At 38.2% G+C, this 23,998-nt stretch overlaps 1 protein-coding gene across 3 annotated transcripts in view; it reads right to left on the reverse strand.

The window, feature by feature from the left end:
- Positions 1 to 1,100: 1,100 nt before the first annotated feature.
- LOC146669998 (voltage-dependent calcium channel subunit alpha-2/delta-3-like) overlaps positions 1,101 to 23,998 on the reverse strand; it is a 35,295-nt gene continuing 12,397 nt past the window's right edge. The window contains exons 7-39 of one of the 3 annotated variants that reach the window (XM_085406669.1): positions 23,346 to 23,477; positions 21,802 to 21,862; positions 21,123 to 21,273; positions 20,833 to 20,907; positions 20,640 to 20,729; positions 18,710 to 18,823; positions 17,628 to 17,706; positions 14,858 to 14,991; positions 14,416 to 14,433; positions 12,845 to 12,916; positions 12,007 to 12,087; positions 11,848 to 11,922; positions 10,913 to 10,996; positions 10,554 to 10,625; positions 10,394 to 10,455; positions 10,210 to 10,277; positions 9,840 to 9,885; positions 9,631 to 9,728; positions 9,384 to 9,477; positions 7,932 to 8,027; positions 7,693 to 7,814; positions 7,054 to 7,131; positions 6,908 to 6,969; positions 6,773 to 6,817; positions 6,620 to 6,682; positions 5,922 to 5,992; positions 4,415 to 4,490; positions 4,122 to 4,162; positions 3,964 to 4,019; positions 3,691 to 3,808; positions 3,461 to 3,574; positions 3,092 to 3,173; positions 1,101 to 2,346 (exon numbers count right to left, since the gene is read on the reverse strand). In XM_085406669.1, coding sequence (XP_085262795.1) covers positions 2,254 to 2,346; positions 3,092 to 3,173; positions 3,461 to 3,574; positions 3,691 to 3,808; positions 3,964 to 4,019; positions 4,122 to 4,162; positions 4,415 to 4,490; positions 5,922 to 5,992; positions 6,620 to 6,682; positions 6,773 to 6,817; positions 6,908 to 6,969; positions 7,054 to 7,131; positions 7,693 to 7,814; positions 7,932 to 8,027; positions 9,384 to 9,477; positions 9,631 to 9,728; positions 9,840 to 9,885; positions 10,210 to 10,277; positions 10,394 to 10,455; positions 10,554 to 10,625; positions 10,913 to 10,996; positions 11,848 to 11,922; positions 12,007 to 12,087; positions 12,845 to 12,916; positions 14,416 to 14,433; positions 14,858 to 14,991; positions 17,628 to 17,706; positions 18,710 to 18,823; positions 20,640 to 20,729; positions 20,833 to 20,907; positions 21,123 to 21,273; positions 21,802 to 21,862; positions 23,346 to 23,477 — 2,723 coding nt within the window. In that variant the 3' untranslated portion in view covers positions 1,101 to 2,253. Of the gene's footprint in view, positions 2,347 to 3,091; positions 3,174 to 3,460; positions 3,575 to 3,690; positions 3,809 to 3,963; positions 4,020 to 4,121; positions 4,163 to 4,414; positions 4,491 to 5,921; positions 5,993 to 6,619; positions 6,683 to 6,772; positions 6,818 to 6,907; positions 6,970 to 7,053; positions 7,132 to 7,692; positions 7,815 to 7,931; positions 8,028 to 9,383; positions 9,478 to 9,630; positions 9,729 to 9,839; positions 9,886 to 10,209; positions 10,278 to 10,393; positions 10,456 to 10,553; positions 10,626 to 10,912; positions 10,997 to 11,847; positions 11,923 to 12,006; positions 12,088 to 12,844; positions 12,917 to 14,415; positions 14,434 to 14,857; positions 14,992 to 17,627; positions 17,707 to 18,709; positions 18,824 to 20,639; positions 20,730 to 20,832; positions 20,908 to 21,122; positions 21,274 to 21,801; positions 21,863 to 23,345; positions 23,478 to 23,998 lie in introns of those variants that run through there. The other 2 variants (XM_085406670.1, XM_085406671.1) reach the window with 2 other exon arrangements.

Genomic DNA, 23,998 nt, shown 5'->3' on the forward strand with positions numbered 1-23,998 from the left:
AGTCCAGCTCTGTATGCAGCTCATCTGCAGTCTGGTGTTGCCTACATCTTCCTATTCAGAAGGCAGAATTTCCAAGTTCTGAGTACAATCGAAAGCACCACGACTGCAGTTTTTGTGTTGGATGTAAAAGGCGCACATGACGCTGTGACGTAGGCTAGAATCATGGCAGCAGTCAATGACGGTCCAGGCGTGGGATTTCTCTCGTGGAAATATGCACATTATCTTTTCCTTTCTATTGGTAGGTGGCACAGTGCACTTGTGGCAAGTAAGCAAGCTAGAAGACTGGCACTCTTGCTGGGTATCCAGTTACGGAAGGAACACATTAACAAGAGAATTCTGAGTTAAACCAAAGTTACTTTCCCTAGTAACTAGTTACTCTGAAAGTAACGAGTAACTTGAAGTAACTGAGTTACTTTTGATAGAAGTAACTAGTAATGTAACTAAGTTACTAATTTAAAGTAACTTACCCAACACTGTTCATTAACTACCACCTGAAGTACTTTGAAGCTCCAATATCAAGTACAATAAATGCAGGAGGGGGAAGCATTTCTCAATCTCTCGCAAAACTTTTGCAGGATCTTGCAAAAGTACATCTTTTTCTTTTTTTCTCCCATGTCCCTTGCAAGGCTCTGTACATTTGAAATTATCTGCCTCATAAAAATATTATACCCTTATCCTCACTCCTCTTCTATAGCTAGCTAGATGCTGAAGTACCATGATCACAATTTGTGCCCATCTGCACTTGTCCCGGTGTTTTGCCATAAAAAGCACTGGCCCACTTTAATTCCTATGGCGCTATAAATAATGCAAAAATACAGTAAATGTAGTAATGTGAAATAATAACTCCCCTCAAATGTCCTAAAACAAAAGTAACAAGCCTGTTTTGAAAATGTAAGAAGCAGAAAGTGTTAGTTGTGTTAAAATGTAAGGAGTAAAAGTGAAAAGATGTTAGAAAAATAAATGCTTAAGTAAAATACAGATACCTTACAAGTATTTGTACTTTGTTACTTCCCACCTCTAGTCACAAGGGTAACATTAAATCTGCTGGTCATATAAGTTAATAGATAATACAGTTTATTTTCTCCCCCCCCCAGTCTGACATATACCATTTGTACTCAACCATCCCCAAGGAGCTAGCTACATCAGCCCTGAAGAGTATGGTGTATAGCACTGTGAACCCTATGTACACCTCTGTGAACTCCGTGTAAACTGCAAATGAAAATTGTTTTAACTTAACTGCATTAAGACAGTTTGATAGCCTAAATGTTAAATTCCTGATTAAATTAAAATGTTTTTAAAAAGTATTGTTTTCTAATGTGTCTATTTTATGCTTAACACATTTTTTGTACTGTTTTATTTTTTGATATATTTTGTTTTTCCTCCAGGACTGTATATACAGTAAATAGCATCACATTTATATTCAATGTCTGCAATTCAGCTACACAAACTCACCCACACAAAAAAGTATCTTAATGTGTAAATGATGGAAAATATTTATTTGCATTTATTCATCAGCTTTCCTAAACATGTAGTTACGAGTATGTGGTCACCTTGACAAATGGCTGAACACATCAATGCCACATTCTTCAAACACACTGCTCTTTTTCATGCACCTTGTACTTTTCTTAAATATAATTTGCTTAAAAAAACAGAATAAAGCCATTTAATATTTTCCAATGTCTCACTACTATTTTACATGATCCATTACAGACATCAAAGCAAATTTAGTAAAACAAATAAATTTTACTAAATAAATTGTTTTAACAAATCATTACTGTTTGTAATGATTTACTGCCTAAAACAAAGACCACTCTGCATTCTTTTCTCATTTCACAAAAGTGCATTTTACATTCTGCAGACAATAGCTTTCATATTTTTCCTGACACAACAAATAATCAAACATTTAATGTCTTCCTGTGCACAAAGGCTTGTCTTAGACTTTGAGTAAAGCACTCTCACTTGTTCAGAGGCATTCTACGTTTCTTTCTTCTAATAAATTCAGCACATATGTAGAGCAATTTTGCAAACTCTATTTGGTATGCTCTGCTGTGCGCTGATCAAAGTCACCAAGCACTCCTGTTATTCTCATTTTCTTTTGTTCTCTGCATTAATGGATGTGTCTCAGTGCTAAAGATTTTGTCTTTGCAGAGTACTGCCTGTATTAGAGGTATGAGCAAATTCATGTTTTTATGTGTCTATAAGCTTCTTCTCATTGAATTAGTCCTTACTGATTTCCACTGCAGCTGCTATTGGTCACCTGCTGATGGTCGCTGTTATCAGAGGCAGCAGAGCTGCTGCTAGGGGACCGGAGAAGCGTGTTGCTGAACCGCACTCCATGGCATTTTCCTGTAAGGTACACAATCAATTGTCATATTGCAGTACACATGCTCTTTAGTAAACTTACCAGCTGTATTTGGCTATGAGAGTACTGAATATAACTTTAGATAACTTTTTTAATAATGTTAACTTGACCCATATAATGTTATTTATATGTAAAAACAAAGTGAAATAACTATTCAGTGACATGGATGAGAACGATCCCCCTTGGAATTGCAATGTACAAGTGAAAAATACAGATGTGGACAATCAGGATTTAAAAAAAAACCAAAGAAACCAACCCTCTAAAATTGTGGGATGAGTTAACAATTCATAGCTGAAAATTTTAAATATAAGATTTTAAATATGTACATTTTTATTAACAGATTAGTTTTTAGACATTTAATGCTAGAAGAGGATATGCCATCATCACTCCACATTGTGTTTGGACTGGCCTTTCATATACTACTGTAGCCCACATCTTAAAAGAAGCAAGCCAGTGGGTTAAAAATCAAGTACCAGCTCCCTATTACTACTACCACTTTAACTACTATCTCTAAAGATAACTTACTATTATATTATTATAACAATATTATGTTATTCTTACAGAAAGAAAACAGTTTCAGTGATGTTATATGGAATTATATTACCATTATCACATTTTCATAGAGTAGCACATAACCTTATTTGTGTTTCCTTTACTGTCAGCTTTCACTGTATCGATGTTGACCCGCATACATACAGATAGTGTGTGCAGATCAGCACTTTCACATACCTCAGGGTGGAAAGGATGACATGATTCAGGCTTTTTTCTGTCCTTCTGATACTTCAGTCTCTCACATTTTAGTGACTCGTTGTGTTCAAAGGAGTCAAGGGTGTAAGAATAAATCAACAAGATATGGTTCTAAGTTTGAAACCCAACTAGCATGCATTAAACCTCACTTACCCTAAACCACAACTTCAAATTTAACCCTAAGTGTAATCATCTCAATAGTAAACCCCTCAAGATGAAATTCATAATGATCACTTTTTCTCACAGCCAGCTAAACATATTTAGGAAACAATTTTTGTTTAAAAAACAAACAAACCTTTCAACTATTTTGTTTCAGTTCATGAAATGTCTCTGCTTCATACAGAAAGGATATATATGATCTCAATGGGATCCATTGTCACTGGAGGAGCACTGCTGCAGTCACACTTATTATCCACAACAACCATGAACAGGTTGCTGCTGGGAATCTGCTGTATGACAAAAGATCTGCAGCACAAACACAAAGTCTAATTTTAAAAATAAGTTTAATGTTGGTTAAATGTAATCAAATGATACTATTAGATTATTATTTCATGATTAATAGACAGTTCACTTTGCAGCACCTGATGCAGCCGTCGCACTCAATGTTTCCGGTTGTTTCTTTGATGGTCCGTTCAGACACGAATGCGGGGTATTCTGTATCACATGGTACCATCATGGTTTTACCCCGAGATCTCTGAGCTGAACGTGAAACAGAGCAGGTTTAACTGAAACACAGAGGCTTTACAAAATCAGCATTAAGCAGAAGAGGTTTTCTTTCTGCCGCTCATACTTTCCAAATATTCTCCCTCTCTCAGATCTCAAATGCCTATAAATCATCACGAAGTTACGGTTACCTTTAACTGAGAGATCAATATTCCACCAGCTGTACAGGTTAAATTCTAGCAGGAAACTAAGAGAAAAGCAGAAACATAAAACATAATCAGTGTTTGTGATGAAAGTTATAAGAACAGAGTAAACCATACTAAACAAATATTTTATTAAAAATTCTTACATGACAAGTTCAGTCAGAAGCCATTTAACTACAGAAAATGGCTAAAAGACAAAGAAAAGATAAGGTCAGCTTTTTTATTTGCTTTGTTTTGTATTGATTGTTGTAAATGCTGTAGTTCATTTTCCACTTGTTCAACATGCATCAGCCACATGCAAATGATAACCACAAACTGAAATATGTTCGATGGCCAGTGGTTTAGTTTGAGGACATATGCAGCTGTAGATGTTGTGAACCACAGATTATAAATATCCTTTGACTTCTCTTCCTCTAAACGCTGTCTGTTGCACACTTACATCTGACAAAGTGCGTGCACTGTCACTGCTCCCAGCATACTCTCTGCAAAGGGCCTGGTAGTCATAAAGAGTGATCCTGAAACACACACAGCACAGTGAAGGTCTTAATAAACATCCGATCTCATCATCATCATCATCGTTTATTTATATAGCACTTCGAAAACACACCTGGTAGACCAAAGTGCTGTACAATAAAAATATAAATATAGTAATAAAATAGCAAAAACCAAACATAGCAATAAAATTAATAAAAATGTCAGTTACCCACAGAGTTAAAAGCCAGGGAGTAAAAATAGTTTTTTTTTAATCTGGACTTAAAAACTGGCACTGATGTAGCCTGTCTAATATGGAAAGGAAGAGTTTTTCAAAGCATCAAAGCCGAAATAGAGAACGCACAGGCTCCTCTAAGTTTCAGCCGTGACTTAGGGACTGAAAGCAACAGCTGCTCAGCTGACCGAAGCGAACAAATGGGGACATGGGGCTTCAACAAAACAGACAACACAAAAAGTCCAGTTTGAGAGATAAGATTTTAACCACAAAAGTGCCGAACCAGAAATTCCCGCACAGTGCTGTAAGCGGGAGATCAGCAAATCGTGATCCACTGTGACGTATGCAGCGGTCTTGTCCAACAAGACAAGCACTGCATATTTACCACGCTCTGTCGTTATCAGAATGTCATTCATAACTTTTACGAGGGCTGCCTCCATACTGTAAAAGGGCTTACAGCCGGACTGAAAGATTTCACACAATTGAGAGTCATTCAAATAGTCCATCAACTGAGTATAAGCAATCCTTTCCAGGATCTTACTCAGAAAGGGAAGCTTAGAGATGGGTCTAAAATTTGACATGACTGAGCTGTCTAACCCTGGTTTCTTAAGTAAAGGATGTATGACTGCATGCTTAAATTCGTAAGGTACTTGACCAGACAAAATACTAGTATTGTATAGTATACTAGTATGTTCAGAATGTGTGGTCCGATGGTAGGAAATACCTTTTTGAAAAAGCGGGGAGGAACAACATCATTTGGAGAGCCACACGGCTTAGATTTCAACACAGTTTCACTAAAACAGGTAAAACAATTGGTAGAAAAGCAAGAACCATGCATGCCAGATCAGCAATAGTCTCAACATAGCAACCTTGTCCACAAAATAATTAAGAAACTTATTGCACATAACCTGAGAAGAGTGCAAAAGAACATAGCCTTCTGTATTAAGTACACAATTTATAGTGTTATAGAATACACGAGGGTTATGCGAGCTGGCAGCAATAAGTTGAGAAAAATAGGAGTGTTTGGCAGCCTTTGCTGTTCTCTGATAGACGTTCACAACAGTGAAGGAGAGTGGCCCAGTTCGCACGAACAGAGTTCAAAACTGGTGTGGCGTGTTGAAGGGGATAGCTGCTTAAAGTCAAGATGTGCCTTATTCTCATATATAACAACATGCTTTTTAGCCTTTGAGTTTAATTTATTAGGTTAAAGCTCAACCAGTTGTTTAACTGTGTCTCAAACCTTTTGAAGGATCCCATTTGTAGCAGTTTGTTCATAACAGCACCTTCCACCTCTCCAAAGAAAAGCCCTGTCTGAGAGAGAAATTATGTCAAAGCACACCAGAAAGCATGAAAAAAAGGATTTTAATTTGTTTAATTGAGTTTTATTTAAGCAGCATTAAGCATTCACAAAGAAACATGAGATGCAAGCTGGCTTTTTAGGGCATCAGCATGTAAATAGCGTCTACCACAGTGAGGTGGTAACCACTGAGACCTGGTCAGCTAAATGTTGTGTAGCCGGAGCTATTTGTTCTTGGTCTGCAGTTGAAGGTTATGTGAATGCTCTGATGCACACAATGTAGAGCACTTATATTACCAGATGTTACTTAATGTCTTTGGGATTTTCTAAAGTGGTAAATGCATAGTTCACTCTTCCACTTTGATATTTCCTTTTGACACTAATGCATTTCAAGACTCAATGGAAAGCCGTTAAAGGAAGAACTGAATGAATAAATATCATAAAGAAAATTTCTATGCCTAAATATGTAATAGAAAAAGTTGCTAGTTTTTTAAATTTATATCTAAATTTGTGCTTTTCACAGAAATGTTAACCCTGGACAAAGGAAGGTCAAAATCTAAAAAGATGAGTATTTTATTAAAAAGAAACACATTCTTCAAGGCAAAACTGGTCCTTTGATGTAGTTTAGTTGCACACAGTACCTGAGACTGTTCTTCTGTAACAAGAATAAATCCATTGTTGTCAATGAGATAACAGTTGATGTCCTGTTTGAAATGTGGATATAAAGATCATAGTCATATTTTCTTCTAATACCTTTCAGCACTCCTCAAGTCAGAATAAAGAAGCTTTCTTACCTCATTATCGCAGCTAATGCTACATTTTCCATCCAGAGCTGTACACTGAGCATATAAAGGACAGGTTAGTTTCATGCATAATCATGAGGCTCACTTTTGTATGAAAAACTGTTGTGACACTTGGTGTGTTGTTACCTGTCTGCAGGCAGTCCAGAACTTCTTCTGAAAGTATTCAAGCTTCATTTGGATCCCTACAGCTGAGAGCAAGACCAAGCAAAAGTGAGCTTGGACATAAGTGCAGCTAGAAACTAAAGATATGACAGAATATTCAAAGTCATTACCAGCAACAATTGGAGATTTCCTGTCATCGAGGAGCTGAATTGCTGTGCTGGCCAAAACCACACTTTTATTTTCTAAAGCTGGAGGAGAAAAGGAGATAAATACAGCTCAAGTTATAGTTTCTGTTCACTAGATGGCACCCTTTACCCGGCAACCGCACAATAAACCTAGTAATGGAGTTCAGTCTGGTCTTTTTTGCAGCCAGATGACTATAATAATTTGGAAATGGGTTCTGTGACAGAACATTTCAGGTTATGATGGCAAAGCCTGGCTGGATGCAGTCATTATTAACAGGGGAAAGGGGGGCAAATGTCCCGGAGAAGGAAACTGAGATCTCTACCCTCCAGATAGTAGACAGCACGTGAGCCACATTAACGGCAGGAAAGCTGTGAGGGAGATGAGCATCCCACCAGTAAAAACCACAGTCCATAACAGAGAGAGAGACGTAGAAAGACAAGTTAATGCCTACAGCAACCAAATGAATTTGCAAAATGTACAGTGTGCAATGCTGCATTGAGATGAACTTGTATATTAGAAGATACAGGAAAATTTACCAGCATTGTGGAGATAAATTCATGTTTTGTACATTTTTGTACAGGCTCATAGAGCTGATATTTCACACTCCATAATGTTCTGCATACCTGTGCTGAAGGGGATGGAGTAGACAAATGTGCCGGGAACCTGCTCTGCTGCTCTCTTGTACCACAGAGGGAAGTGATCAGCATTAAACACACCCTCCTTGTCCTCTGCTGTCAGGAAATCTCTGAGGAAGCATGCAGAGTGAAACTGAGGTGAAGAGCAAAGGATTAGATTCATCAAGTACAATCACAGCCTCACCTCACGCTGAATGGTTAGAGAAATGTTGAGCGGTGGCACTCACCTGTTGGAGAGCTGATCAACGGGTACAAACAGGTTGGTTCTGGAAAGACCCGTACGTGTTCCCAGAAAAGCAATCTCCACTCCTTTGTCTGAGTTTCTGTTGATCGATTTTAAAGCAGTGAGTGTATGCCACAAAAATATACCTGCGCTTTGATTTTACACACTTTCCCTGAACATTTGTGATTGATTTAATGCAGCATGTAATTTAAATTTCTCTTTGAACACAGTATTTGACAAACTGGGTATTTTTACATAAGAGTTAACTTAACACGGATGTTCTTATTAAGTTCATACTTGATTGCTTTTTAGTTATCCATGTAATTATTCACATATGACTTCTGATGCACTTAGTTTGATATTTTATTGGCAAAATTATTTATTTGTGACAAAAAATATTCAGCAGCTTTATCAAAAGGAAATTATCATCAGTTGCAAACATGCATACACATCTTACACATTATTCCAGAATTCAAAGTGTTGCATCATATCCTGTAACAGTGTAATAGTTGATGAAGAATTAGCTTCAGCTATATCAGCCAAAAACTGAATTATACAGATGTATTAATTTGAGTCTTACAAGGCATATCTTTTTAAGGTATGTATAATTTGAACAAAAGATGTTATTTAGAATTAAATAATTTCATAATGTGTCAGAGATTTATAAATACTAGTAATAATTAACTTCATATTTGGGTAAATGCTTCTAAAGTATTAAAGTGATCAAACCTCAGCTACATCGAAGCACCTCTGTGCATATGGCACTAACACAAACAGCACTTCTGACTTTGCTGGTAAAAGATGGCGACTGGATAATTGCTGCACTCCTACTTGCAACATGGAAAGTTTTGCAATCCATCATATCAGCATAGTCAATTAAAACTTAATTTAGCGTCGTGTACACATGCCACCAGATGGCTGTTTTTAACTCCCTGAGGCAACCACAAATTTTCTTAAATGCACAGTAATATATACCCCTGTGACTGATTAAATGAACACTAAAATCAAATAAATCATATTGTTTTATAATTTAAAAAAAAAAGAAACATATTGCATATCATATTTTTGAGGTTTGGGGGGGCTTTTTTTAACTTCTACAATCTAATCTTATTTTAATGTTCTTTTATTCAACATGTGTGTTGAGCATAATCTTTATGTGTTTAAATGTATTCAATTATGTGGAATGCAATGTTTTTTTTAATCTATGTTTTTAAAAGCAGACCCCAGGAAGACAATCTGTGCCTTCCTAATAAATAAACAAAACAAAAGATGTCAGTATTTACCCAGCAAACCTGCTGGGCTTCTGTAGGAACCCTTCACCCTTCATTTACAGTGACATTTAAGAGTGCAGATGAATTACAAGCAATCTTGTGATAGTTTGGTATATAATGATAATCATATTATTAATGCTTTATTCACAACTATATCTCAGGAATAGGTACCTAAAGTTTCTTACTCTGACTTGTTGAGAGCCAATCCAGTCCAATAGGCCTCGAGCGGAGCAGTGACCACAGCATCAAATAAAACCTCCTGGATCAGCTCTCTGTCACCTGTAACATCAGAGGATAACATGGGTCTGATTAACTGTATATCCATCTCATTCAACATGTTTTTGTCTTGATCACACTTGATAGGATAATTACATTTCAGAAATTATAGGCTGCTTGTACTATGACTTGCTTATGTGTCACTTTATGTCTTACATTTGAGGTGCGGTCTGCGGCCCGTCATGAAGAGTTTAATAGCTTGAATCTGGGTCAGGTGACGATGTTCATGCTCCTCCTCTATGTTGCAGTAGGTCCTGCATCCAAAAGAGCCACACTGTCAGACCACAGGCCTCAGGATCCCTGGTGATCACAAAGGGGTAACCTACATAACGCATGAATGCCCACTCCCATAACCCCTGTGTTACCATTCGTCTGCCAGGGCGACATCTGGCTGTTCCAGATCACGGAGCCCTGAAAAACACAAGTCAGTAACGCTTCAGCAATGCCGGTCTGCAATGACTGAAACACAGAGTAAATTTACATGTGCAAGGATTTTTATCATTAGAGAAATTTGGTTATGTGTTCCTGATGTAAACGTCTTACTTTGTTGTGTTGGTACAAAAACTCATGTATAAATGGATATAAATAACCAGGTTTTATATATTTCCTGTAAATGCCACATTCTCAGGATACTCACTACAGGATACTAACCAAGTAAGATCTTCCTCACAAGCCATTTCTTCATGTATTTGTGAAGTATTCAGACTTAAAAGTGTAAATCAAAGAGTGGAGTACCTGCTTCGAGCGACACATTTCCTCTGAAGAAGTACTTTCCGTGACCTCTTGAGAGAGCTACTCCGACACTAGAGGCACGCACCGAGAAGAACATTAGCCTGAGTCAGTCAACGTTTGAGTAGAAGTGAGACATAAACTGACGGAAAGTCAGTTTATTATGAATGTAATAAAACTTTTCTTCCACCTGAATGGAGTTCCTTTGATGTCAGTGTAGTAATAGTCATTGTGCATCTTTAGCACACGCCTCTGAAAGAATAACAGATTCATTCCCTCAGTTCAGAGACAACAAAGAGAACATTCTCATTTGTTATGGAGACACTAAGCGTCTTTATCTGCAGCCTCACCCCTCTATCCACAGTCTTCTTCACCTCCATAGAGAAGGTCCCTGTCCTCCTGTTCACCATAGCATTGCGTAACTAGAAGATAAAGCAGAGAGGGCAAGGCTGGGTCACTGATCATACTACCAGCCGGATTTCAATGCAATTGCACTGTGTTGCAGAAAACTGAGCAATCCCACCATGGCAATTCGTATGCTAATTTGATCTAATAGAAGCCTTTGCCATTACCGAACAAAGTAATAAATGTGTAATTACAGTGTGTAATGAAGTCACTGATTTGCTTAATATTGCAGATCCAAACACATTTAGTGGTTCATATTCTACTAAACATAAAGGCTTAAAACGATATGAATTTTGGCACATACTATGCCATCTTTGTCTTCCCATTCCACCTCCGAGAGATCCACACTGCTGTAGTTGGGCTTCCTCCTCTTCTGACCCTCCTGATACTGCATAGAGGAACACAGCATGCACAACTTAGTGACCTTTTTAGTGTACACATAAGACATAATTTTCAAATGCATGAGCCAGATATTAAGGAAATAGATCAATTTAGAAATCATTATTTTTCACTGTAATCTGTCTTTCATGTTGCACTTTCAGAATTAAGACCTACTCTTATTTATCAAGTGCAGTTATTGAGGTTTTGCTGAGTAATTATTTAACAAATCGACTGTGAAATGAACACTGTCAGGTAAATTAAAAATAATTAATATGATTGATAGAAAATCCACGCTCAAACAACTCTACATCGATGCATTAAACTTTAACATGTCAAACTTTGCTACTGAATGTAGTCCCGATCCACATGAAACAACAAGTCAATGACTACGACCACAGCACAGTTTTAGCCACAAAGAGACACAAAGAACCAACACAGACCAACACACACACACGCACACACAGTTGCACAGAGAGGAATAGCACTAACACTGGCACACACAGATCCACTAGCACAGCCATAGCTCCCGAGGAACCAACGGTGCCAGGGCGAGCGGCTGTGATCTCTGCCAGCGAGTGTTAAGTTACCTCTGGGAAATCTCAGGCCAGCCAGCCCTATGAATGGCCTTTATCCCTGCATGCATACATCAAAGGAAAAGGTGGGGATTACAGACTATACGAGCCCATGTAGCCTCCTAACCAGATAACACATTTGTCTCTGCGTACCCTCGTGGGAGGTTCATATTTTTGGTTATGCATACAATAGCATGGACAAAAGAAAAAAAGGAAAAATAGGGTCAAGTCAGGGAATGCTGTGAGAATGTTCAGGTGTAAAAATAATGCTAAGAAAGTGAGTTACCAAAGGCCTGAGGTCCGGATGTATCAGGATGTAGCCATTGTTTGTGATGGCAAATACATATCCATGGATCCCTAACTAGAGACAGAAAATGAGATACTTAAGGCAGAATGAAAATATGCATATGAATACATTAATCTAGCCCAAGACAGCTGATTGTACCATATGTTTGGGGATGAGCTTCATCAGCTCCTGCAGAGGGATGTCTGTTCCTACCACCCCCAACAGAATACCCTGGTTCTTCTGCATGAAAAGATTCAAAACACATACACAACTTTAGATAAAAACGGCGTTTAATATTCAGTCACCCAGCAGTGGGAGGATATCATTGCTCTAGTAAAAGGTGTTTAAAGTATGAAAAAGTAAGTTTAGTCTTTGCTTTGCATAATTTAAATGAAAGAGAAGGGGCATTTCACCTTGTCAGTTTGGTAATTCAGTCCACCAGGGGTGTTTTTAAGGTATATACAGAAGATAAAGTCAGAAAGAAAAATACTAAGGTCTGGTGCTCGCACTCTGATTTCAATTTCTCTTTATTGTTCATTTTTTTCAAAAGTTTAGATACAAAAGTGTCTTTTTGTCAGAATTTTTACACCAAAGAAGCCATAGTTTGACAAATTTCTTGTATTCATATAGATTTAAAGTGGACCTATTATGTTCATCAGCCCTACATTTATATGCCTGAAACCAATTAGAATAGCTTTTTCAAAATTTCCATATTAAAAACAATCTTTAGTTATCAATACCAGAGCTTTACAAAGCCTATAAGTTTATCCATGACCCTAAAACAAGCAGTTTGAGCACCCCTTGATCATTTTTAAAACAACTTTCTTCTGACTGGCTGTTCTTTAAAAAAGAAGATTTGAACATCAGGGGAGTTTTTGCGCCCACATCCACATATAGTGATTGATCTCACCCACAGAGACGCGACACACAGCCGTTATGTGAAATTTAATCATCAAAACACCTAGTAACTAGCTAATAAATGCTATAATTGACTCACAGTTTCATTCTTTGTGCTGAAGACAGGCATGGCCACTGTAGTTGTCAAAGTTGGGCCCGATTTGTCGTTCAACTGAAAAAAAAAAAAGACACAGAAAAAAGCAAAAGAGGACTTTATTATTTATAATAATAAAGCAAGGGAAGAAAAATTGTATTGAAAAAAACACTCTCTCCCCTAGATAGGCTCTGATAATCAAACATAATTAAAATAACTTTTCGTTTTTTAATTAAAAGCTCTGAAACTGACAGGAGCCAACAATGCATTCATCCACAGAACATAAAACTTTCATTAAACTTTCTTCACCATCACATTTGATACATTTTAAGACAAGTTACATACAAAGCATGCTGCCTATGTTTATGTTGACACATTTTGTTTATCATCAGTACCTAAAGTCCTGCAAAATTATATTAATGATATAGATTATGTAAAAACAATAAATCTGAACCACCCAATAAAGTAGTTAATTGGTAATAACGATACAGCCTAAGTTACATATAAGTGTGTTATTAATGTATTTATTAAATGTGTAAAAATTGATCCCATAACACAAGACTGATGTGAAAGGCAGGGGCGGAATTTATTCCCTTCACATAATATATAACTGTAGCATCCAAACGGTCCTGAAGAATTACATGTAAAATGAACTGAGACTGGTTAAAGCCTTTAACTTGTCAGACCTGAACCATGTGCGGCTCATGTGCTCAGGAGGATGAAGGCTGACATCAGCGCATGAGCACCATTAAAATAGGTCTGCCTTTCCCTCACATTGTGAAATGGTACAGCTGAGCATGCCTGTGTCCGTGTTTGTGCATGAGCGTGGTTGATGTTCAGGTTGTGTGTGTGTGTGTGTGTGTGTGTGTGTGTGTGTGCGTGTATATATGAAGCCAACGAGCTGTGAACTGCTGTGTGTACAAGCTGGCTTGACAAAATGAAGAATGGAGGCTCCTTAAATTCATCACAGCACACAATGGAAGAGAAAACTGGCCTGCTTTAGTCCTTACAACCATACGCACACAGGTACAGCAATGGACACCTCCATCGCTCTCGCTCTCTACCTTCTTTCCTTCTTTCCTTCTTTCTTGGTCTCTCCTCCAGTGTCAGTTTTATTATGGGCTTTAGGAGATAAAGTGCAATGATCCACAGAATGATGAATGGTGTGTCTGAGGCTGAGATACAAGAGCACACACTGCAGAGGACAATCTCCCAACCCTTTCTGTATGTGTGTGTAAATGTATATGTGCGTGTGAGAGGGAGAGTGTGTGTGTTTTAGTGTGTGCATGCTTATTGCCTCCATATTGGAAAGAAAGACAATAAATGCTCCTCTGCTGTTTGTGCCCCTCAGAGCAACCCCCCGACTGAAGCATGATGTCGAAAGGCGAGAAACAATGGGCAGGTATTTAACCTCTCAAGTCACTTCTGCTTCATATAATATGACTTGTACTGGCTGATACTGAATAAAAAATTTTTTTATATCCTGCCCATGATGCCTTTTCTGGTCCTACTTCAGAACCAGATCCACAGCACAAGGCCAGTTCTTGCACAAGAAAACGAAAACTTTGCTGACGTACCTTGTGGGCCAGGGAAAGCTGATGGGGAAGAAGAGATACACAAGGATTGAATCATCAGTGAAATAAAATCTGCATATTCTGCATCGACTTTGTGGACACAGATGCACACTGGGGGGAAAAATCCATGCAGATTAATGAAGCTCATAATGAGGAATCATTCCAGCAGCATGAGGAGTAATGATGAGAGAGCAGACCCACACATGTGAATACTCATTGTACAGTACAAGAGATGGACAACACAGCATGAAAACCTCATATCATGTAGAACAGCAACAGGATACAGCATTTAAATGTCTCTGAAACAGACAGTTCGACAAATCTGTTGCTTTATTTCTGATGCTCAGGTATTTTATGAACAACGCTTTCACACCAGAAAACTATTGTATACTTGAATAATGAACCAGTAATATTAATTAATGTACAATACTTAAGATATACTTACAGCACTGTCCACGTAAGCCTCAGTCCACACTGTGTCGTGCTCATGATCGATAACCTTTGGGCGGCTCATGACATGAAGATATCTCATGACGTTCTCCTGAACATCAGCTAAGGTTGAGATCTGACTAAAATATCCTGCAATGACACACACACACACACACACACACACACACACACACACACACACACACACACACACACACACACACACACACACACACACACATTAACCCACAATCACAGCAAACACACTTCTGCAAGAGGAAGGATGTGATCCATAAACTCATTAAAGAACAGCCCAACATGTGGAGTATTTAACACATCAAACACAAAATTTACATCTAGTGGTTGGAACAACAGTTCCTTTACTGAGGTAAAGTTAAAAAAAAAATACAAGTAAAAACTCCAAGTTCGCCAAACGCATCAATGAACAATCATTCATAAAATGGATCTACAGGAATTTTCATCTTAAGTACAGACAAAACGATGTAGAAAATCACAGCTTACTAAGCGGAGCATCTATGTGTAAACTATGCCGTTAGGGAGGGTCCTTCACACTCCCGTATCTAATGTATTCATATGTGTTATTCTTTTAAACTTAATTATTAACATTTTGCATAAGTGCATTAGAGACTTCCTGATGCTTTTTTTAATCAACTATCATGACCATAGTATTAAATTCCTGCTTATTACACAGAAACCACCACAGGTGTTTCCTGGTAGTCATTACTATTCTTTAAGTGTGTTTTAAAAGTCTATTACCTGGCTATTAATATGTTATTAAGTAGAAACAAGCTGGTTTGCATTTTACAGCTATGTTTTCTGCTTATTATGCAGAAACTACCCAAGATATTTCCAGGTAATAGCCTCACAAACACACAAGTTTGCTTTAATGGGATATTCGTATGTTATTAAATAGAAACAGGCAGTTTTGCATTTTGCAGCTCTGTTTCCTGCTTATTACACAGAAACTACCCTGGCTAATTGAGTGGTTATAACTTAGAAATGACCACCTTATCTCTTTCTTGTTACCCTACAATTACCACTTTATCACAGAGCTATATGTCCACATTGTTACCCCAGTTTTGGGGCCCTTATTATCCTGTTACATAAATTTCAGAGTACTATTACTCAACTCTAACCACTGTTGCTACCATGCTGGTACTTGGATATTATGTAGTTATTACTTTAGTAATTGCATAGTAATAACTTAGAAATTACTATATTATTACGCTCTTGTTTCCGCTTTGTTACCCTACTATTTCCCCTTTATTACCGAGCTGTGATAGAAAGTGGTACCGAGTTTCCTGATGGTTATGTGGGAGTGTTTGAGTTATATGTGCGTCCAAGCCTGAGATAAACTTTGCAGTTTTTCCCTCTGCCCCACTTCATTCACTGCAGCAGCAACACATTCCTCCCACACAGCGTGTTTGGCTTTGTTTGTCAACCCTTTACCATTCGTTTAATTTCTAACAATTTAGCCCTACTCTTTTAGTGTGAGGCTAAATCCAACCTTTGCTAACATGATCTAGGTAAGAGGAGAGATAAGTTTAAAAGATATTACAGATCGCTGGTGTGTAAACTCCTCAGCATCCTTAGACAAATCAAATGTAAGGACACCACTGGGGATGGTCTTCAGTCTAAGTCCATTTATGAATGCAAAAAATAATATTTTAAATTTAAACTTTACATTAAAACTTTTTAAACTATTATATGTTTTTGCATGTTTTTATTCACACAATTAATAAATTCTATTAGATTTATTAAGGTGATGTGGTGCACTAAAAAAAAAGAATTCTGAATCCTAAAGCTAATACAATTTCAACATGCTGCACATTTAAATCAGCTCATAATACCCACCGTGTGTAGTTTTTAATGACTTAACAACCCAACATATATCCATCAATCCATCCATTATTTCAATAGCTACTTATAAAATTCAGGGTCATGGGGAGGCTGAACCCAGCTGTCACATTTCAACATTTCCAGGAAAAATGACCCAGCTTTGAACTCACTGTCTTCACTGATGTCAACAGAAATGTCAGCAAAGTATAAGATTGCACAAAACAGTATCTCTCAAATATTTTGTGTATATATTCCATGTTATTTGACTATTATTGGTGTGTTTTAAAACTTCTACTGATTATATTAAAATTAAGTCTAAAATAGCTTTTAATTCAAATATGGTTCCAAACCAAAAGAAAGTACCTCAAAACTGTGTTAAAGTACACTACTGCCCTCCTGCTGATGTCTCTGCTGGATTGCACAGAGCCAGTGTTTCTGTTTAAACTGAGTGTCACCTCCTGCTGTTGCTGACAATGTTTTATATCAGACATGTTGGGTTATAACGCAGCAGTGGCCTGTATGGGAAGGAGGTTTGTGGCTTGTCATTCCACAATCCCTCTGTGATCTGTTTTCCTGGCTGTGACTTTCCCTTCCAGAGGGCACTCATCTGGAGCGTTGACGCGAGGGAGCCATCAGTAGTGAGCAGCCAAGAGGAAGACACTGACAGGAAGAGGGATTAGAGCAAATTGACCTCTGACCCTCCCGAGTGCCACTTCATTGCCTCTTGGCAGAAAGAGTCTGAGCAAGCACATGCATATGCGTGCACACACACACAAAACACACAAAGCTACACATACATGTCCAAACCACACAGACCCCAAAAATCCTTAATCTATCATATTATTGCACACAAGCGCAGCATCAGACCCTGTTTGACACTCTGATACGAAGCTGTCTTGGAAAGTGTTTATCAAAAGGTCTCCAACCTTTGTTGGCACAAGCCATCCATTTAAGGTTATCAGCAAATGCAGACTCTCGTCCAATCAGGTAAGGGAATAACCGGACCTGTTTAAAGGACACATAGATGACAAGAGTTTTTGAGAAAGAAGGATTAAAAAACATGCAAAGTGATGTATCTCCTCAGTGCTTCATCTTCCTGTCCTGATTCTATCTGGTTCTGGAGAAGGAGGAAGCTATATGTTCTTTTAAATTCTCAGGAGGAAAGTGTGTCTTTGCACTTTTCTTTTTTAGGCCAATCCTTTTTAGTTTATTTCACTTTTTTCATCTTTTTTTGAGTTTATGTATTCAAATTAAATTAATTTTCCTTTGTTATTGTTTGGGCATGGGGGCATGTACAACTGTCCTTCTGAAGAACGCTGCGTGACACTTTGCCAGACCTGTACGGCTCATTGGCTCCAGATGCTTTGCTAAGCAGAAAGCATATAGAAAACACTGAAAAGCTGCCATATAGCAGCCCTCAGGGTGTATTTGCGGGGTGGGTGGGTAGGATGAAGGGGGGGTGCCCTGCCAAACACTGCCCGGTGCTCTGCCAAAAGCCCCACACATATGCTTCACAGGACTGAACAAAAGCCCTTTAGCTGTTGTTTTTATGGCTCTGTGAGCTGCACAGCAGTTCATTTCATTTTAACTGCATTTAGGTCTTACTGAGAAAGACCAACAAAAGATTTTAAACCCAGTATTGAATCCACGAAGAAGTGTGGGGAGAGCACAGCAGAGGGGTAAGAGTCCTTTGAGCCTGAGCTGCTTGTACATGCAGTGCCCTTGAAAATAATTAATTTCCCATGCTTTATTCCCTGAGCTGTAATTCATCAACACACTGAAAAACATCATATTGACAACGATTTTTACACGAGTGATAATGAATTAAGAAACCAATTCCTCAAAACATCAGACCGGAGCTCCGGCTGGGATAATGTAAAATGTACATTTGATGCAAGAAAACTGCAGTGCAAGCAAAAAACTGTGATGCTTACAATTTAAAATTAGACAGAAAAGACAGTGTGATGGAGAAAAATAGAAGGGGAGAGAGACAGCGGTTAAGACTCACTTTTCTTTCTGGCCAGTTGTATTTTTCAAAAACATCGTCATACATCTCAGTTGCCCCATCAGTGACGAGCATTATGGCCTGACTGCACACGCTGCCACGACCAGTCTGATTGAACTAAAGTACAAGGGGGAAAATGCATGAGAGTAACATAGCATAACAGAAAAATCAAACAATATCTATGATGTTATTTACACATGAAATAAATAGAACTAGCATTATGTTGAAGTAAATAAACCTGAAAAATGTGGCACACTTGACTCAGATGCAAGAAGATGCAGTGCAGTAATTAAGTGGCTTATTGACTTGTAGCAGTGTAAATGTGAAGAACCACAGGAGTGTGAAGAGACAAGATCACAGGACAAATCCTGCTGAGCACACCTGTTCTTAACATATAATATGCATCTTTTCATTTCTGTTGTCATTGGAGGACAACAAACAGAGACTGTGGCTGTATGTGTGAGGTCAGCATGACTCAGTGTCAGGAAAAACAAGGAAAAGGATGAAACCCTTGGCAGGTGCAGGTATTAAAAATTAGTTAGAAACATACAGCAAACTCTTCTGATTGGGTAACTTTGGGTAAGGTTTCATCTAATATTAGAAAACGGAAAGAATGAAAGCAGTGACTAATGTGATCATCCACCACATCTGAATGTTAAAAAATGGTTTTAGTTCATCGTGTGTTTTGCTGACAGGAGATCTTTTAAACTGTCAAAAGTAAAACATGAGAGTGGCGACAGTGAATCAGTATAAACATTATCAGGAACACCAATTTTTTACTTTGATTAGTTAGACCTGTGCCTTTTCTGACAAATGCCAGCAGAAAGCTCAGTTGAGATGTTGCGGGATGCCTTTCCAGCTGTGGTTGTTCCTCATTTCAGGCTGTTGACTTGCTCTTGTTTTCTGACAAGCATCCATTCTTTCTTATAAATTCTAAACTCTTGCTGTTAAAGAGTTAAATCCATATTATTTTTTTCAGAAAATATATTATAAATTAGTATTGGCAGAATGTTTTTTGTGTTTGCTGTTTTATGGTACTTTTATATCACTAGCTTTGTAAAGCAGTTTGTGTGTGTGCTTCTCAGCTTTACTCTCATCCATCTCACCAGGCCTCGGTTTAAATGCTGCAGAGCTTGTCAAGTGCAAAGAGTTTCTCTGTGATTCGGTCTATGATAGGATGCATTGTGACTTTATTCACTGTGCAGCGGTGTAACAGTGAATTTCGATGGTAAGCTACGGGCTACCTGATTACCATATTCATTGCAGAGCTTTAATTAATCTGACAAATGCAGAGGTAAAAGCTGCGCTCCCTCAGCTTCAGCAGCACTGCCAAAGCTTGCCTGAAAACAGGGAGATAAAAGCAGTGCGGCGTGGCTCCTGGCCTTATCTTCTTTGTGTTCCAATCACACGTTATTAATCATTGACGTTAATTAGAGCCATTAATCACAGTTCAGAATAGATGTGTCTGTGTTTGGAGGGTGGAACGGGGATTGCAATGGAGCATTTCGATGGGCGGCACACCTCCCAAATGCTCGAATATATTTGACTAGAGTGTGCTACTTTTTATGATTAGCTCTGTGTTGTACTTGGAGCACATTCTGACAGTGAAAACAAATGTGGCTTGTAAAATGAAAGTTTCCCTTGTGTTCGGGTCAAATGGAGCACTTGAATTAAATGAGAACGAAGAAGCATTTGTCTTATGTGGGCACGTGCAAAAATTCATTATTTTTATGTCAAATTAATCAATAAATGAATTAAACTTTTTATAATAAAATTACAAATGCTAATAATCCAACATTAAAATGCAATCAGAAAATCAGAAGCTGTTTCACCTCCTTTGTAATAAGTTAATTTATTAGAGTATAGACTGAGAGGATGTTTGAAAGATTTGTCATTAAATGTCAGTCACAGTTTTTTTTTTACTGGAACTTACATCACTCAGGATCATGAAAGCTTCAGTCAGAGCTTCACCAAGCAGTCCGATCCCTTTGGCAAACAGCTTGTCCAGATGTTCACGGAAATGCTGACACATAACCACAAAAGTGGAAGAAGAAGTTTTTCAACTTTAGCTGCGTGAATTCGACCTGCTGCGAGACATATATTCATTAGTTTTAATAGGGACTCACGTCTTTATTGGTTCTGTCGGCCCGGACCAGCGTACCATTCAAACAAGGCTCCACATAGTGGATCTCCTGATTATACTGTGGGAGTATAACAACCATTTAAACAGAAGAGATTTAAATAACCAATCTTTGTTTTTCATGGATGACTGCGCTCCAGTTATGCCGAATACAAGAACATTGTAGAAACATCTAAAAATGTGTTCATTAAAGTAACAGAGAGGGCCTGAGATTACGCAGGAATGTGAGAATCATTAATTTAAAGAAGTAAATAGTTTGTTTCGACTTTAACTTACAGCAATTATGTTGAAGAAGTCATCATCTCCCAGTGTGTCTAATATGGAGGAAACAGTCTGTCTGGCAATGGTAAGCCTCAGCCCCTTCATACTTCCACTAACATCAACTAAGATCACAACATCCTTGGGAGACGTAGCGGCCTGAATGTACCTGTGAGACAGAGTTCACTTAAAGCAGGGGCGTCAAATATTTTAATTTATGGACCTTGTCTAGTTCAATTTAATCCAAAGGGACTAGGAAAAACCATCTATTATAAACAAAGTGTCTTTTTTTTTCTTTTTAGTGCAAAAAAAAGTGAAGGTACATTTTGGAAAAGTGTCAGTTGTGAGTGTGAGTGTCTTTAAAAATTGAATGCAATTAGTGTCTTCGATTTCCCACATCTAGTCCGTCTGCTGTAATTGCATTCATTGTGCATTACAAATAATAGCGGTTGAGCTACAAAGGCACAAAACCTTCACATGTAATTGCAGCTAAAAAAACCTTTCAGATGATGCCAAGATCTAAAAATTAACTTTTGAAATGTCTTCCTTTGTTTATGTAATTTTGACCTCCTCACACCAGGGATAGTAGGAATATATATAAGATGACTTACACACTTCCTTGGACAAATAGACTAATGACTTCTAGAATCTAGAAGCTGTGTGATGTACAAAACTTCTCAGGTACATGCAGGCTTACCACTTCCGATTTCTGCAGTCGAAGCCAATGACGCCATGCTCATCTGGATGCCACTTAACTCCTGGGGGGCAGATTCAGACAAATCAGAATTGGCAGAATTTTAAAGTAATAAAATAACATTGCTTCACAGAGAGCAAACACAAGCACACTGACAAGATATATTAACATGTAACAGTAATCAAAATATAAGTTCTTCATCTGTCAAGCCCTTCAGTAAGACACAGCATACTACATTGTTCCAGTTACAGATCATAAAGAGTCACACTATAGTGCGCTGGGTAATAAGCTACATATTGGGAGGTTTGTTAAATACGGTGTTCACCTTGCATGAATCTACATAAAAGACTGATAATGCACTATATTTTTAAAGCCACCAGATTTGTGGGGGGGAAAAAAACAAAGCTCTCCCACTATCAAATTTAGCCTGTGGGTGAATTTCTCTGAGCCACTGAGTGCTACTGTTGCCAAAAAACTATTAAAAAGACATTACAAGCCGCATTGTTGCAGTGGGCAACATGTTCCCTCGTTATGATGAACACACTCAGTGTGGCTTATCTTGAGTCAGTCCCACATTAACCATCCTGATGCAGTAGACTCACGAGGCTCATCAAATCTGGTTTAATCTAAGGATAAAAACACTCACCACAAAATAGCTGTTGAGACCTATTTATTTAAAGTTTAAAAGCTGCAGTGCTTGAAAAACCAATGACACTAAAAGACTCGACATCTCTGCAAAAACTGAAAGCTCTAAAAGGATATCTGGGTCTGAATTAATTAAATTTTAATTTGTGAAGATATGAAAAGACATGAAAAACACACAGATGTTTGGCCATGAACAACGGCCACACACAAATATATTTGTCTTCTCAGTTAGTTTCTTTAACAGAAACCAAAAACACAACAAAAAATGAACAATCAGGCTGAAAATATTAAAAGTTAATATCTGTTTATGTAAATTTCTTTCCTCATTTAATGCAACGTGTTCCCAAAACAAAGAGCAGTATTGTGGAGTGAGTAATAAAAACATGAATACATATATTAGCAAAAGACTGATGAGAAACATTTGGCCTTTAAAGATTCCCCGTTATGCATTAATCACATAAAGCCTACATCTGTTAACAATCTCAAAAGCCATTTCTCATCACTGCAGCTTCTCTACAGTGAACAGGCAGCCTGTTTTACATCAGCGTAACCGTCTGAATAACATCGTCTGGATCTAAGAGATGTTACTGAGTGTGGCTGCAGACCAACTCTGGCAAATTCAGATTAATTGCAGTCTGTATATATGCATCCTCTCTGATGGTCTGTAAAATTACAACATTAGCCAAATTACCCCTTTAGTAATTCAAAATCATTTGTTCTGATCAGTTTTTTTTTCACTGACAGTTGAGAGCTCCCATGGGATGCTCTCTCTCTCTCTCACACACGCACGCACACACACACACACACACACACACACACACACACACACACACACACACACACACACACACACACACACACACACACACATGCAGACTGACAGACAGATTGGCAGCACTCACCAGGGTACTGTCTGAAGAAACCTTTGGCACTCCCAAAGTACTGCCAGATAAGCGTTGGATCTCTTTCATAATTATCTACAAACACTTTATTCAGGGCCTCAGACCAGTAAACCCCGTTCACTATATCAGGATCTGCAAATGGCGGCCACAGGGACACACACACAGGCATGGTGAAAGAAAGGAGAAAAAGAGAGAAAAGTAAATTAAATGGTGATAATGGTAACCATTCTGGTCACCATTACCGAGTGCATGGTTGACCTTTGTCCCTTATTGACCCCCCTGAAAGAGATACAATGCCTGTGACTAAATCATCCCTCCCTTCCTCCTGCTGGGTGACTCCCCTTTTGTGCTGTAAACAGAGAGTTATGGGGAGTCCATTAATGCTGAACAAAAGCCACACAGGCAATACACGGGAAGAGGTGAGAACAAGAAGCGACAGAGCAGCTACCATATGGGCAGCATCTTTCCAGAGCAGACTGCTGCTGCTTTCTTGTTATGTCTGGGCTCATATCGATCACCTATCTCCACTTCGCCCAGCCTGTCACACTGATACAGCTTCAGCTACCATTTCTCACTTTCACCACTTACTTTCCTCCCTCCCTCTCTCCTCCCCATTCATCAGCTTCCTGTAGGTGAATATCACTCACATAATC

The sequence above is a fragment of the Rhamphochromis longiceps genome, linkage group LG5, assembly GCF_057381845.1.
Source record: "Rhamphochromis longiceps isolate RC_006_pf linkage group LG5, R_longiceps_female_GT1.1, whole genome shotgun sequence".
NCBI classification, from domain to species: domain Eukaryota; kingdom Metazoa; phylum Chordata; class Actinopteri; order Cichliformes; family Cichlidae; genus Rhamphochromis; species Rhamphochromis longiceps.